Here is a 15531-nt window from a genome sequence, read left to right as displayed (position 1 = left end):
ACTCCAGAGCTCCCACTCTGAACCACCCGTTAAAGTATGGTCTGCAGCAGCAATAAAATGTTATTCATAAGAGAGTGGCTTTTTCTTTCTTTCTTTCTTTTTTCTTTTCTTTCTTTTTTTTTTTCCCGGTAGGAATGACCATAATGATGAACTGCAGTACGATAGACAAAGCAACCCGCGGGACGGCGATAATAGAAACGGGAAGGTAGCGGTTTCAGCGGCTGGAGGCTGGGGTCCCAGTTGTAGCCCTTCCATGCTTACGTGTGCCTAGGCAGATTTCTTAACTTGTCTGAGCCTGTGCTTTCTCACCTGCAGATTGGGAGGAACAACTCCTGCATCATGTAGTTTTCATAACAGTAATTAAAGGCCCAGTGCCTGGCACCTAATGGTAGCGTGATCCCTAATTTGTAACTTCTGTGTGATCCAGGGTCCCAGCAGGAAATAGGTGGCACACTCGAATTAGGATAATTTGAGAAAAGGACAATAAAGGGACTAATGTGTTTATAAAAGCGTGAGCTGAGAAACCAGGAGTGAAGGTTCAGTTCCTCGGGGCTCCTTAACAGCAGGACCTTGTGACCACCATTAGGCCCGAAGAGATGAGGCGGGAAAACCGTGACCAGTTTTCTGGATAGTCGTGTGGAGAGGGCACCCGAGAGCAGGTGAGACACCTTTAGTCAGGGCGCACAGCTGTAGTTTCCCATCAGGGATTGGGGTGGAGGAAGGAATACCCTGACCTCTCTTCCTCTCTCCAAACATCTGCTGGTGCCTTTGGCTGGCGAACCCTGCTGGAAGCAAGAGAGCCAGAGACCCCATGGATATGGTACACACGGGAGGGCACAGGACAGGGAGGAGAAGGTGGAGTAGAATTGGAAGGGCAAACAGAAATCAAGCACATTCTCATTTTAGTGATGAGGAAACAGGCTCAGTGAAGAGTGAAACGATTTGCTCAAAGTCACTCACAAGGGGATTTGAATTTAACCGGGTTGTCTGCGGCCCCGATGCCACATCTGTATGAAATCAGTGATGTGAAGTTGTTAACCTAGGTTACTCAACCTTGTTGGGTGTGAGATTCCTTAGGATGGCCTCTCCGGCAGTGATACTTGTGTTGTGAAATAGTAACGATGTCCGTTGGTATCGCTCGTTCCATTCATCATCACGTCTGAACGTCAAAGGAACCAGTGGGTGTAGGAAAGTGGTTCCCTGTTCGCGTTTTATAAATAAGCGTGCTGGTGTTCGTTCAGTCTTTCATGTGTTGGGAAAATGCCAGGCTATGTCCCTGCCCTGATGGAAGTCTGTCCTTCTGATTTCTAGCCTTCAGCTTTTCAGCGAGCCATTAGCTCACTCAGATCCTACTCTTCTGTGAGGCAGGGGAAGTAGGATTATTGGTTTTAGCAGAAGGACAGGCTTGGAAGCAGAAAGATTAAATCCCTGATGAGGAGAAGCATCTAGCTAGAGAGGAGGATGGGTCAGAGCAGAGGTGTCCTGGCTACTGGTGTCCCCTCGTTGCCTGCCCCACCTTGGGCCACAGAGGGCGGGATGGAGTTTGGAAGGGGACCACACAGGATGGGATCTGGCAAGTGATGTGAATTGAAGAGCCTCTTAGCTTTATCAGACTCTCTGTCGTGGGGTCAAGGGATTGATTTTTCCCATTTTTCCAAACCTTTCTCCCACCTCCTCCTAATCACATAGCCTCTAGTTCCTCTAGTGCCACGGAATAACTTCTAGACAGGCCTGTGAAAAACTCAACCTGGTCATATTTGCGAAGTCCAGTGCTCATCCCTGAGTGTAGTTTATGAAAGCTTCAAGTTGTGGTATCTGTGTAACAAAAGCAAGGGTTTCCCGTTATCTGTTTGTGCCCTGAGACTAAAAGTGATGCCCTATCGGTTACTCCAACCCGCTGGTCCCTCGGTGGCCCAGGTGGTTAAAACAAGGTGCCAACCTCACAGGGCTGTCGTGGAGCTTAAGTGACCTGCTGCTTCGAAAGTTCGTGGCACATTTGACGCATAGTAGGCCTGCTCTGTTCTTTTCTTGCCCTTCCCATGATTGCAGTGGTTGTGTCTCTTGGACCAGGCCTTTTGTTACTTCTCCACCCCTTTTCCAGGCTGTGCCTCTAGGGAGTCAGGAAATCAACACATCATTTTCTGCGTTGGTTAAGCCGCCTCTTTCTTTAAAGCATCCTTTGTCGTTAATGAGGCTCTGAGACCAGAATAGACCTGTATGTGTGCTCATTCGTCAATGCCAAGTGAACTCTGTGGAAATGTCTCTTAAATGCATCCTCAGTATGCATTTCAAACACGTACTTTTGGAACGCCTCTTCATGTATAGTATCTTCATTGTTTGGGCCTAAACATGAGAAATTTGGACCACGGCACCTTAGAGGCCGTTTCTCTACTTCACTGACTTACTCTTTCTGACCTCCATGTGATATGCAGGTAAGGGACGCTTGTATAGACAGACATTACTCACGATGACTGACAAGGACTGTCCCACTCCTCTTCGTGCTCCAAAACCACTCTCAGACCCAAGTGAGTTGAGAGCGGTGGGTGACAGGGAGAGCTTTTGCCCCTTCTTTAACGAGGAAAGTACATTTTGTGCAAACTTCACTTCTTTAGTTAGTGTCACTTGAGTGCACACTAGACAGTCCATTTTGAAACATCAGCGTGTCATGACAGCCTGCGTGGCAAGCAGAGGTTCACTCCAGCGCCTTCCTGGTACAAAGGAGGAGAGCCAGGGGAGATCAGAACGCTTGGGTCCTGACCTAGTCCAGTCCTTCTTCAGCCCTTCATGTTGGATCTTGGGATGGGCTCTGCTTGTTAAATTTTATATATCATGAGCAGGAGAACATTGCTAAAAGTCTTAGGATTTAAAAAAAAAGTATAGGTCACAGTCTTACCTGTTATTGAGCCTTTATTGTCCTTTTGCATGTAATTTGATACATGCAAAGCAGTTCACATCTGTAAGTTACAAAGGGTGATAAGTGACTACTGCTTACCCAGCACGTGGTCGAAGAGTTGGAACTTCAGCAGTGTTGTTGCAGGTACCGATGGGTCTTTCCCCTATTCCGTTGCCCTGCCTCTCCTCCCAAAACCCGGGTAACTACTTTCTTGAATCTGCTGTGCTCCCTTTTCCCTTAAAACATGGAATTTTATTTCCCACGTATGCATTCCTAAGTAATCTGTTGTCCACTTTTGTTCATTGATGAGCTTTTAAAAAATATACCATGCTGTATGTAATCTTTTGGGACTGCTTTCCACTCAGCATCCTGTTTCTAACATTCATCTGTGTTGCTTGTAGCTGCACTTAATTCATTTTGACTACTGTATATTTAGCATAACATTGGGCGAGTATCCCACAATTTATCAGTTCTTCTGGCATTTGGATTGCTTACAGTTTTTTTTCTTTTGTCCTATTACCAACCAGCCACAAGGTACATTGTTACTGTTGAAACATGCTATTATCCACCATGTTTAAGAATTTCTATGGGGCACCTGGGTGGCTCTGTCGGTTAAGTGTCCGACTTTGGCTCAGGTCGTGATCTCACTGTTTGGGAGTTCGAGCCCCGTGTCGGGGTCTGTGCCGACAGCTCAGAACCTGGAGCCTGCTTCGGATTCTGTGTTTCCCTCTCTCTCTGTGCTTTCCCAGCTCATACTGTCTCTCTCTGCCTCTCAAAAAATGAATAAATGCTAAAAAAAATTAAAAAAAAAAAAAGAATTTCTCTGAGTCAGTGTTTTTCAAACTGGGGTCATGGTTATGGGTCATGAATTCATTTTAATGGATGCGATGAGTGCCACTTTGTCATAGGTTTTCTGTCTGTGTGGGTCTGATGCTGGGTGCTCTCTTTTGTTCTGTTGGTCAGTTTGTCAATCCCGTGTCAATTCCACGGTCTGACTCTGCTGAGACTTGCAACCTGGTGAGACGAGTCCTTCCATGCGTATTCTAATGTATCAGCTAGCATCTAGATTATTGAGTATACCTTCAGAGTGTTAGTTGAATGAAGGAGGGGGAAATATTTATTGCCAAAATGCTGTGGCAGGTGTTGGAAAAGTAGACACTAGTGTTTTTGTATAGACCTAAGGTAACCCCATACCCCAACCTCCTATAAAAGCTTTTTTAGAAAGTTAAATTTTCATTTTGAGCTAGTCGTAGACTTCCCTGCAGTTGTAAGAAATAATACAGAGCTCCTGTGTACCCTTTACCAGTTTCTCCCAGTGGTAATCTTCTTAAAACTACATATGATGTCACTACCCACATGTTGACGTCGACACAGTTGACACAGATCAGTTCTGTCACAACAGGGGTCCTTCTGGTTTTTTTATAGCTATAGTTCCTGACCTCTGGCCATCACTGTCTGTTCTCTGTTTCTATAATTTTGTCATTTCAGGGATGTTATGTAAATGGAATCATATAGTATGTAATCTTTTTGCATTAGCTTTTCTTCTTCAGCATAATTCATCTTACTCAGCATAAAATTCATCTGAGTGGGGTGTATATTCACTTCCTTTTTCTGGCTGAAAAGTATTCCACAGTGTGGGTGCACCATGGTGACTTTAGCCATTCACCATTGAAGGACATCTGGGTTGTTTCCAGTTTGGGCTAATAGGACTAAAGCTGTTAGGAACAGGTTTTGTGTGACCATGGGTTTTGTTTCCCTGGAGAAATACCCACGGTGCACTTGCTGGACGATAAAGTGATCGTGTGTTGAATTTTACGAGGAACAGCCCAGCTGTGTTCCAAAGCTGCTGTATACGTGTTACCTTCCCAGCAGCAATGTGTGAGTGATCCATTTGGTTTTTTGTTTTTATTTGTTTTTGTTTTTGCATCTTCTCCAGCATTTGGTGGTGTCGCTTTTTTTTATTTTAGTCACTCTGTTAGGTGTGTAATGTTTCATCGTGGTTTTACCTTACATTTCCCTGATAGTTAACGATCTTGACTGTTCATGTGGACTTACTTGCCATCTGGGTGTCCTCTTTGGATATACGTGTTGGTTCATGTCTTTTACCCATTTTTTAATTGGATTGTTTGTTTTTTACTGTTGAATTTACTTTAAGTTTATTTACATGAGAGAGGGAGAGCACACATGTGAGTGGGGAGGGGCAGAGAGAGAAGGAGAGAGAGAGAATCCTTAGCAGGCTCTGCCCTGTCAGCACAGAGCCCAACGCAGGGCTTGAACTCACCAACTATGAGATTGTGAACTGAGCCCAAATCAAGAGTCAGATGCTCAACTGACTGAGCCACCCAGGCACCTCTTTATTGTCAAGTTTAGAGCTATATATATATATATATATTTTTTTTTTTTTTAAGTTTATTTATTTATTTTGAGAGAGAGAATGGGGCAGAGAGAGGAGAGAGAATTCCCAAACAGGCTCTGCACTGTCAGCACTGAGCCTGATGTGGGGCTTGAACTCATGAACTATGAGATCGTGACCTGAGCTGAAGTCACGAGTCAGATGCTTAACCAACTGAGCCACCCAGGCATCCCTAGAGTTCTAGCTTTTAGATACTAGTCCTTTATTACATATGTGGTTTGTACATTTTTTTTTTTTTTTTTTGAAGTCTATAGCTTGTCTTTGCATCCTCTTGATGGAGTCTTTTATAGAGCAAAAAGTTTAAATTTTAGTGCGGGCCAACTTGCTGAGAGTTTTTATTGTAAATGGTTGTTGGATTTTGTCAATTGCATTTTCTGTGTCAGTGGATATCATGATTTTTGTTTAGCCTGTTGATTTAGTGGATTATGGTGATTGATTTTCAAAGATTGAACTAGCCTTGCATTCCTGGAACAAATTGTTTAGTCATGGCATATAATTCTTTTTATACATTGAGTTTAGTTCGGTTAAGTGTTCCTCTCCACACTGCGTTGGCTGTATCCTGAATTTATTGTATTTTCATTTTCATTCAGTAGTGTGTATTTTTGTTTTCCTCGATACTTCCTCTTTGATCCATGGGTTATTTAGAAGTATATCACTTTGTTTCCAAATGTTTAAAGATTTCCCCATTTTTACTGATTTTTGATTTAATTCTATTGTCATCAGAAAACATACTGTATATGATTTCAGTTTTTGAAAATTTGTTGAGGTTTGTCTTATGGCCTGTGATTTAGTCTCAGTGAATGTTCCATGGGCCCTTGAGGGAAAAAAAGGTGTATTCTGTTGCTCTTGGATGGAGTGTTCTATATATGTTGATTAGATCATGTTGGTTGATGAAACTGAGTTCTGTGTCCTTGCTGATTATCTGTCCAGTACTACTTTTAGTTGAAGTGGAGAATGTTGAAGTCCCCATTATAACTGTGGTCGTGTCTCTTAGCTCAGTCTTGCTTAATCTGTTTTGAAGGATCTGTTGTTTGTGACCTTCCTGGTGGGTTGATCCTTTTATCATTACGTAATCCCCCCCCCCTTTTTGTTTTAAATTTGAGAGAGAGAAAGCATGTGTGAGCTGGTGAGAGGGGCAGAGGTGGGGGTGGGGGAGGGGAGATCTTAAACAAGCTCTGTGCCAAGCTAATGCGCTAACCCACAACCCTGGGATCATGACCTGAGCCCAAATCAAGAGTCATACACTCCACTGACTGAGCCAGCGAGGTGCCCCTGTAGTGTCCGTTTTTATCCTTTGTAATTTTCTCTAAAGTCCGCTGTATGTGATATTAACATAACCACTTCTGCTTTTTTTGGACTAATGTTTACATGGTATATCTTTTTCCACCCTTTTCCTTTCAGCCTGCCTATGTCCTTGAATTTGAAGTGAGTTTCTTAGAAGGGTTGTGTTTTTATCTGCTCTGCATTCTTTGCCTTATTAATTAGTATATTGAGACCATAAACATTAAGATAGGTGTTGATATGTTAGGTCTAATGCCTGGCATTTTATTATTTTGTTTGTTTCCTCTGTTTTTTTGTGTCTTTATTCTTGCCTTCCTGTGAGTTACTTGAACATCTTTTAATATCCCATCTTGATTTATTTGCAGTGATTTTTAGTATATTGCTTTGTATAGTTTCTTGGTGGTTGCCTTGGGTATTACAGTGTATTTAACTTACATGGTATTTGTTCTACCAATGAGTGAAATGTGGAAATCTTTCCATTTAAGTCCCTTTACCATCCCTACTTTTAAATATCATTGTTTTGGGTATCAGATGGCCTTGAAAGTCTTGTTTCAGTTATCACATCCAATTTAGAAAACTCATGGGAAGCACCTTTCCTGATACTTGCTCGTATTTCTATACTTTCTGTTCTCTCTCCCTTCCTGGTGCTCCAAGATTTATCATTTCCTTTTGTTATCTTTTAAGAGTCAGTCTGCTAGCGGCAAATTCTTTTAGTTTGCTGTGGTCTCAGATGTCTGATAGCTATTTAAGCGATTTTGATTTGTTTTAACTTTGAGTTTGAAAAGTTTCAAATATAAAAACAAGTCTCTACCTCTCACTCAGCTTCAACAGGTGTTGCCATTCTTGTTTCTCGCAGTAGGGATTTTCATTTCATTTTCATTTCGCAGTAGGTGTTTTTGTTTGTTTAGTAAAAGAGCTCTTAACCTACATACCTGGCATGTGCTAAACCATGTCATGAAGCACCTTTTAAAATCCTTGCAAGAGGGGCACCTGGCTGGCTCAGTTGACTCTTAATCTCGGGGTTGTGAGTTTGAGCCCCATGTTGGGTGTAGAGATTACTTAAAAAAAAAATGAAAATAAAGACAGTAAAATCCTTGCAAGAACTTTATGGACTAGACCTTAGTGGTGTCCCTGTTTTACAGGTGAAACACTGGAGGCTTAGAAGAATTAATAAGTTGCCTAAGGTCACACTTGGTATTTATTTATTCATTCGTTTCATCAGAATGTTCCTGTGTTTCAGAGAGAACCCAACTGCTTTCTGATAGGGACTGTGACAGATTGGGAGAGCTTTGTGTTGATTAGAGAAAGCCTCATTCATTGATTTTTCTTCCTCTTCCTGGGGGTAAATGTTACATTGTTGTTTCCTTGGCTCTCCCAGATGGCCCCTTTTGTCTGTAAGCAGACATGTGCCTCCTAACGAGTGGTGAAGAATGCTAAGTTATTTTGATGATGGCATATTAAATTTCACCTTGTGTTGTTCTCCTTTTAGCTCTCTATCAATGTCTATGACTACAACTGCCACGTGGACCTGATCCGGCTGCTCCGGCTGGAAGGCGAGCTCACCAAAGTGAGGATGGCTCGCCAGAAGATGAGTGAGATCTTTCCTTTGACTGAAGGTGATGCTTAGCGGTCAGGCTGCTTTGATAAAAACGGAAGTGCAGGATACACATTCTTGTTTCAGTGGGATGTGTGCCTTACAGAACATTTGGAACATACAAATAAAGTGGAAAGAAGAAAGCCCATCAGCCAGTGTCAGGGATTTCTAGTTTCTCATCTTGTAGTTTTTTTCGAAATGTAGTCGTGATCATGTAATAGTGACCCACGTTTCGGATCCTGAGTTTTTTTTTTTTTTAATCCTATATCACGATGAAAACTTTTTTTTTTTTTTTTTAATTTTTTTTTTCAACGTTTATTTATTTATACCTTGTTTGTTACAGGATCGTTGGGCATTTAGGTTATTTATACTTACTTGCTTATTTGAAACATAACTAAACTGTGCATCTTTGTGGTTCAGTCTTCACGAATGTTTGTAACGGATATTTAAGGAGGAGTTGGAAAACTCTGGTCCCAGATCCAGCTCTCCCTGCCCCGAAAGCATAACTGCCGAGTATGGAAACTGAAATCAGATCACCGAGGTTCATTCCTGGCTGTACGTCTTACTGCTGGGTGACCTTAAGTGAATTATGTAAACGTTTTAAGACTCAGTTTTCCCAGCAGTAAAATGGGGCTGATAATAGTTTCTGCCTTATAGTACGTGGGTTGGAAGAGGTGTTCTGTGCACAACACTTAACAGATACCTTAGTGTGTTGTCAATGCTTAGATGCCATTTTTATTAATTATTATTACTGTCACCTACAGAATTTTGACAAAGATTAAATGGGAAATATATGTAAGTACTTTGCAGAGTATAAAATGCCCAATAGGTGTAGGATATTATGTTTCTAATTATTTGATTTGGAAGCATAAACCTTCTACGTGCTTGGTACAGGCTTTAAGAATGGAATTTCTGCGAACTGTACCAGGCTGTATAAGATGGGTGAGGTGTTTGTGTGCCCGTGACTGGCAGTAAAGTCCCTGCTTTCGTCCTGCCCTTTGGTGAAGGAGATGGTGACGCAGGAGGTGCTGTTGTCTTGCAGAGCTCTGGCTGGAGTGGCTGCATGACGAGATCAGCATGGCTCTGGACGGTCTGGACAGAGAGCACGTGTACGACCTCTTTGAGAAGGCTGTGAAGGATTACATCTGTAAGTTCCCCGTGCGCTTCTCCGAGGCGTCTGCAGCGTCGCCCAGCGGCGGCCTCTCCTGCCCTGGACCGTCCTGTGAGGTGTCACTGCTCAGGAAGGAGAGCGTTAGTCTAGCAGTTAGAAGGATTGGAGTTTGCTCATCGTTCTCATTGTCTGTGGTTGTCATTTGAGGATATTTGGTTTTCAAATTCAAGTGGAAGAGATATTTCTAGCAAGATAATGAATATAGTTACGCCTAGCACTTTTCTGGCGGGGAGAACTTACGTGGTATTTCCAGATGACTTTTACACGTTGAACGGGTTGTTTGGATTGTTTTGGACAGAATGTTTTATTTCTTTACTTATTTGTTGTTTATTAAAATTGTTTTTTAAGGTTTATTTACTTTTGAGAGAGAGAGAGAGAGGGTGTGCACTCGCGCACGAGTCGGGAAGGGGTAGAGAGAGAGAGGGAGACACAGAATCCCAAGCAGCTCCAGGCTCTGAGCTGTCGGCACAGAGCCCGACGTGGGGCTCGAACTCAGGAACGGCAAGATCATGACCTAGGCTGAAGTCAAATGCTTAACCGACTAAGCCACCCAGGTGCCCCCATTTTTTTTATTTTTTACGTTTTTATTTATTTTGAGAGAGAGAGAGTGCGTGTGCATGAGAGAGAGAACCCCAGTGGGAGCAGAGGCAGGATCCCAAGTTGGCTCCATGCTGACAGCGCAGAGCCCGATGCGGGGCTTGAGCTCATGAACTGCGAGATCGTGACCCGAGCCAAAATCAAGTCACCCAACTGACTGAGCCACCCAGGCGCCCCCACCTTTCCGTCTTTTAAATTAAACATCTTCCTTCCATGTGTGATTTGCCCCACTTCCCGCCGTGGGCACCTCCCCTTGTGAGAAGCGTGGGTGTCTGGACTCTAGACTGCCCTGAGGGAGAGGACCTTTCATGTACCTTTTTACCAGCCAAAAAGAATTGATCGATTTTTAGTTTTTATAATCTGGATACTGAAAATTACAGGTGTTTAGGGAATATGAAATTATACCATATGCACTTCTAGAAGCTATACTTGTGTCTCTGTTCTGATGCTGCCCCTGTGGCTTCTTAGAGTCTCTTGACAGTTCTTAAGGCACGATGTTCCCATGTTTTCTGATGATCCTGTTACCCCTTTGCTAAGGTCTCAGAGTCGTCCTTAACAGCACCGGTTCTTTTTCTCCAGGGATCTTTTGTCTCTGCCCAGACTGTGATGTTTTTAGGTCCTTTATGGTTTGTAGTCATTCCGGCTGTCCGGCCTCCGCTGCCACTTAGTGCTGAAGTCAGCGCGCCTTCCTTTTCCCCAAGTGCTTCAGGGCTGCTGGGGGTCAGGAAGCTGGATAACTGTGCTTCTTAGATTATGTCTGTCTCTCTGTCTCTCTCTCTGTTTTTAATGTTTTATTTATTTTTGAGAGAGAGCAAGTGGGCGAGAGGCCGAGAGGGGAGAACAGAGGATCTGAAGGGGGCTCGGTGCTAACAGCAGTGAGCCGGATGTGGGGCTCGAACTCACGAACTGTGAGATCATTACCTGAGCCGAAGTGGGACCCCCCACCGACTGAGCCACCCAGGTGCCCCAGATTATGTGTCTCACAGTAGTTTTGAATGGGGACCCACAGGGCTTTTTTGTTGTTTTCAGGAGCTTTAGAACGTGGAAGTTGTGTCACATGTTTTGTGAATGTTCAGAAACCACTATGAAGCCACTTTGGTCTGCTTCTTAGTTTTTGATTATGTTTTGCACATTTGAAGATGCATGTACTCCCGATTTCAGACCATCTGGGAGGCGTTCAGTGCGCCAGTAACAGAGTATGCCTGTGGCCCTTTGGCTCTTTGATGATTTTGAAAATCGGGTTCCTTGGTCTTTGGAGAAGGCTTCATGCCCTGCTTTGGAACCTGGAGTCCAGTGACTCATTATTTGCTTCTCGTAATTATTGTGGACCCTGTACCCTTGGGTTTTCTGAGTTTAAAATACTACTCATAATTTTTACACCTTTTTAGATTGTTTAAATATTGGGAGGAGTTGTGAGGTAATCCATTGAAAATTCCCTTCTCTTCCCTTCTCTTCAGAGGATGAGCTGTTTCATAGACCATCTGTAGACATGACTCAACCATCACCAAGGGTTTCTGCTCCAAGAGCTGCTCTTTTCCTTTTTTTTTTTAAAGATTTTATTTTTTAAAGTGATCTCTACACCCCACGTGGGGCTCAAACTCATAACCCCAGGATCAAGAGTCACATGCTCTTCTGATGGAGTCAGCTGGGCGCCCCTCTTTTCCTGTTTTATTTTGCAGCCTGTATGGAAGCTCAGTACTGGTGAACTAAAACAGAGTAGCTGACGAACTTTGGCTAAGGTCTTTGAAATAAACCCGTTTCAGTGGAAAAGCAAGCCTTGGGAAAACGTACAGTAATTCTCATATAGGCTTCTTTATTTTTTAAGTGTTTTTATTTTACAAGGTTAGTTAGCACAGGCCCGTGAAATTATTTTCAGGTCTTGGAAAAGTGACTTAGTAGGCAAAATGTGTGCCATAAGAATCACTGCCTTTCCGAAGAGTTTAGTTCATCAGTCTGCTCTTAAAAGCAGCAGGGGTGAGTATATGAAAAGTGTAAAAAGAAAGTGGGAAAAAAACCCAGGGCCACCAGGCCTTTTCTGTTGTTGCTGTGTAAACATCATTACACCTGGAGACTTAAAATACAGACTTCTGGTGACAGGATCGGTGCTTTTAATTTGTTCTTTCACTTCAAACAGTAGGTTTAAAAAGGAGTCAGTGTTCAAAAGTTAAAAAATTCTGGGCTTTGCAACCTTTCTGAAAGTTGACTCAGATTTGTAACTATTTTCGTTAAACTCTGTTAGTGGATTCCTTCGGTTTTAATAAATAAGCTTGATAATCACAGTCGTATTACATATTACCTCCTGGCATATTCTGTTTATGAAGTAAAACTCGATAATCGAAACCTAGTAGGAACATGGTTTAAGATACTCTTTTTTTTGAGCTGCAGTGTTAGCATTATATGTAAGTGGGGATGCTGGTTGATGTTCCGTTAACATTTTATATGAATTTGTACTGTTTTGGTGGGCACGTTTATTTTGCGATGCATCAGAACAAAAGTTTTGATATTTGGGTATTTCATATCCTGAACTGATTAGAACACTTCTTCTTAGGTCCTAACATTTGGCTCGAGTACGGCCAGTACTCAGTCGGTGGGATTGGGCAGAAAGGTGGCCTTGAGAAAGTCCGCTCTGTGTTTGAAAGGGCACTCTCATCGGTTGGCTTACATATGACCAAAGGACTCGCCATCTGGGAGGCTTACCGGGAGTTTGAAAGTGCGATTGTGGAAGCTGCCCGGGTGAGTGCCCCCGTCTCTGGGCCCAGTGCTTGCCTTTGAACAGTCGGGGCTCTTTGTAAGTGGTCTTGGAGGAACACCGCTAACAAAATGGTCTTTGCCAGTCCCCTAGTGGGTGGGCAGTAAAGTAAATCGGTAGTCTTTGTGGAATAGCAAGAATGATTTGTTGGACTGAAAAGCAAATGACCCTATGATTTTTTCTTGATGTTTAAAAAAATACTACTATTTCAGTTACTGGTTCCAGGTGAATACACAAGAATAACCACGTCACTCTAAAACACATACACACACATATATACACACACACATATATACACACACGTATATATGTGCACATATACACATACATATATATATGTATGTGTGTATGTGTCGTGTCCAGTAGTAACTGCAAGAGATTTGACCCCATCATAATTAGATTTTTAAACTCTCATTTACAGGATTTTACAGCCCCTCCCAGTGTCCCCTCTCCCCTGTGTGTGTGTATGCACAGAGTTAGTGTTGGCAGTTAGCGGAGCCCGCCGGCAGTTAGGTCATTACTAAAGTGGCGCTCTCCCTTCTTGGTGACATCCCTATTGAAGAGCCTGCAGCGGTGCCTCTAGCTCACCCCGACTGAGGCATCAGGTCCGACGCCTTTGGCTGACCCAGCCCTGCGTGGGCCCTGCTCCCGCAGTCCCCCCTCGACACTCGGGCGCTTGCCGTCCCCCGTTCCCACGCCGTTCCTTCTCTCTTGCTATGTCCGGAGAGCCTGCAGATGCACCCCAGGTGCCAGCTCCCCCGGGAGTCCTTCCCGATCTCCTCCCTTCATAACGAACCGCAGCCTCCAAAACCAGCTTAAATAAAGCCAGCCACGGGACTTCGATACCAGTGATACTTTTGTGATATCTCCATTCGGCCCCGTGGTAGTCATTTGTATAGAATATAGTCCGTATATGCGTTTCTTATATTCCTTTTTGCTTTTCACTCCATCTTAAACACTTAGTAGCAGAGACCAGTTTATTTTTGAATCCCTTGCAACGTTTGTCACAATACCTCATGCCTAAGAGGTCAGAAACAGTTTTTTACTTTCAACTAAAAACTTGTTGAAATATTTTTTGAAGTAGGAAGAACCAAAAAGTTTGTAATTTACTACACATTTGCTTCTTTAGCCCATAGCTGGCTTCCTTTCCCCTTTTGACCGGGAACAAACCTTTGATTCACAGCTGGAGAAAGTCCACAGTCTCTTCCGGCGACAGTTGGCGATCCCACTCTTTGGTAAGAGAAACCGACATGTCAGTAGCCGGCCCTTCCTCCATGGTTTTTAAAATGCCTGGGGGTCTGTCCTGTCATTAGTCCTTTCCTAGCGTCCTGTGAGGCAAATGTCGCTGGTGTTCTTGCTCTCACTGGACAGTGTCACTGTGTATTGGTAAAAATATACCTTGACTTGTTAATGCTCAAGGGGATTCTGAGGGTCAGCAGCAGACTTCCTGACTCAGTTTCCTACGTTAAGACGTTGTTGGTGGAGAGGTGGGGTCACTATAAGGGGTAGGGAAGCTGACCCCCTATATTTCCTGGGGAAGCTTTAATGAGTAAGGGTTCCGTTGTGAACATTTTCTCTTTAGGAGTAATCTCTTTGGTATCAGAATGGGGATTTTCCACAGGCTTCTATCATTCTTCCGGGGGCGGGGGGAGGGATGTGATTTGGTTCAGGAGCACTGTTGACTGGAAGTGTTCCCATCTGAATTTCTTGGGGGTTTGGTAAGGATTTTCCTTTTTGGGTAAATATATTTTGGTAAGCCAAGCCTTTGAAGCTCTGGTATTGAGTGTGAGCGGCGCCTGGAGGATTTTTCTGGGCATGGGAAGAGTTTGGTGCTTCCATCTTATTTGTTCCCTAGGCCTGGTTACGCGTTGCACACCCCTGGCACTTCTGGATAACTACTTGAGCCCAGGCATAATTTCTCTTTTTACTTCACGGTTTATTTGGATTTGATTTGACAGATTTATAAAATGGCTGGCTTCCCAGTTGAATCCTTGGGCGATATGCAGAAAAGCCTAGAACTCAGTGGCTTGTAGGTGTCCCCTCATGTACCACTGTGACATGGCACAGCCCAGTGAGTAGAACGTGACCTTGAGCCTTACTGCCTGGCTCAAGGCCTTGCTCTACCATTTGATGTAACTCTCTGCTTGCGTTTGCTCATCTGCAAAATGGGGATCACGATAGAACCTATTCCATAGAGTTGTGAGGATCAAATGAGTTAGTGGATGGAGAGTATTAGATCATAGGAAGCAGTGGGTGAGTGTTGTTATTATTTAATTAACTGCTTAGTTAGTTGGTAGGGCTGCTTGGGGAATTGCCTTGAGACAGAATCTTAAGGTCAAGTCCGGGCCCAGTAGAAGATCCGATCCTAAGAGCTGTTGTGGCCGCTCATGTGGGAGGGGCTAGCAACATCTGAGTCTCATGGTTTCATCTCTGGTTGGGTTGATAAAACCCATGGCAAGACCTACGGGGCTGAATCCATCTTTCAATAGATATGGAGGCAACATTCGCAGAGTATGAAGAATGGTCAGAAGACCCAATACCGGAGTCGGTAATTCAGAACTATAACAAAGCACTGCAGCAGCTGGAGAAATACAAACCCTATGAAGAAGCGCTGGTAAGTGTTGGCCTCTTTTACGGTAAACGCGTCCCTGCAAACTTTACCCTGATCGATAGTTGCAAATAAAGCGGTATCTTTAAAATCTGTTTTGTTGTGAAATGTGTAGAGTGTATAAATGTGTACGTGCAGTTTACATCCTAATAATAAAGTGAACGTCCATGTACCCACCACCCAGGTTAAGAAATAGAACATTGCCAGTACCTTAGAAGTCTCCTA

The 15531-nt window shown here is 43.5% G+C and overlaps 1 protein-coding gene across 2 annotated transcripts in view; it reads left to right on the top strand.

Annotated features, from left to right (window-relative positions):
- SART3 (spliceosome associated factor 3, U4/U6 recycling protein) overlaps positions 1 to 15531 on the top strand; it is a 36296-nt gene that overhangs the window by 672 nt on the left and 20093 nt on the right. The window contains exons 2-6 of one of the 2 annotated variants that reach the window (XM_045458233.1): positions 8077 to 8203; positions 9224 to 9328; positions 12498 to 12682; positions 13882 to 13933; positions 15188 to 15312. In XM_045458233.1, the coding sequence (XP_045314189.1) occupies positions 8077 to 8203; positions 9224 to 9328; positions 12498 to 12682; positions 13882 to 13933; positions 15188 to 15312 (594 nt within the window). Of the gene's footprint in view, positions 1 to 8076; positions 8204 to 9223; positions 9329 to 12497; positions 12683 to 13827; positions 13934 to 15187; positions 15313 to 15531 lie in introns of both variants that reach the window. The other variant, XM_045458232.1, reaches the window with a different exon arrangement.

The sequence above is a fragment of the Leopardus geoffroyi genome, chromosome D3, assembly GCF_018350155.1.
Source record: "Leopardus geoffroyi isolate Oge1 chromosome D3, O.geoffroyi_Oge1_pat1.0, whole genome shotgun sequence".
NCBI lineage: Eukaryota > Metazoa > Chordata > Mammalia > Carnivora > Felidae > Leopardus > Leopardus geoffroyi.
Note: the sequence above shows the minus strand (reverse complement) of the source record. Positions and strands in the feature narration are given on the sequence as shown.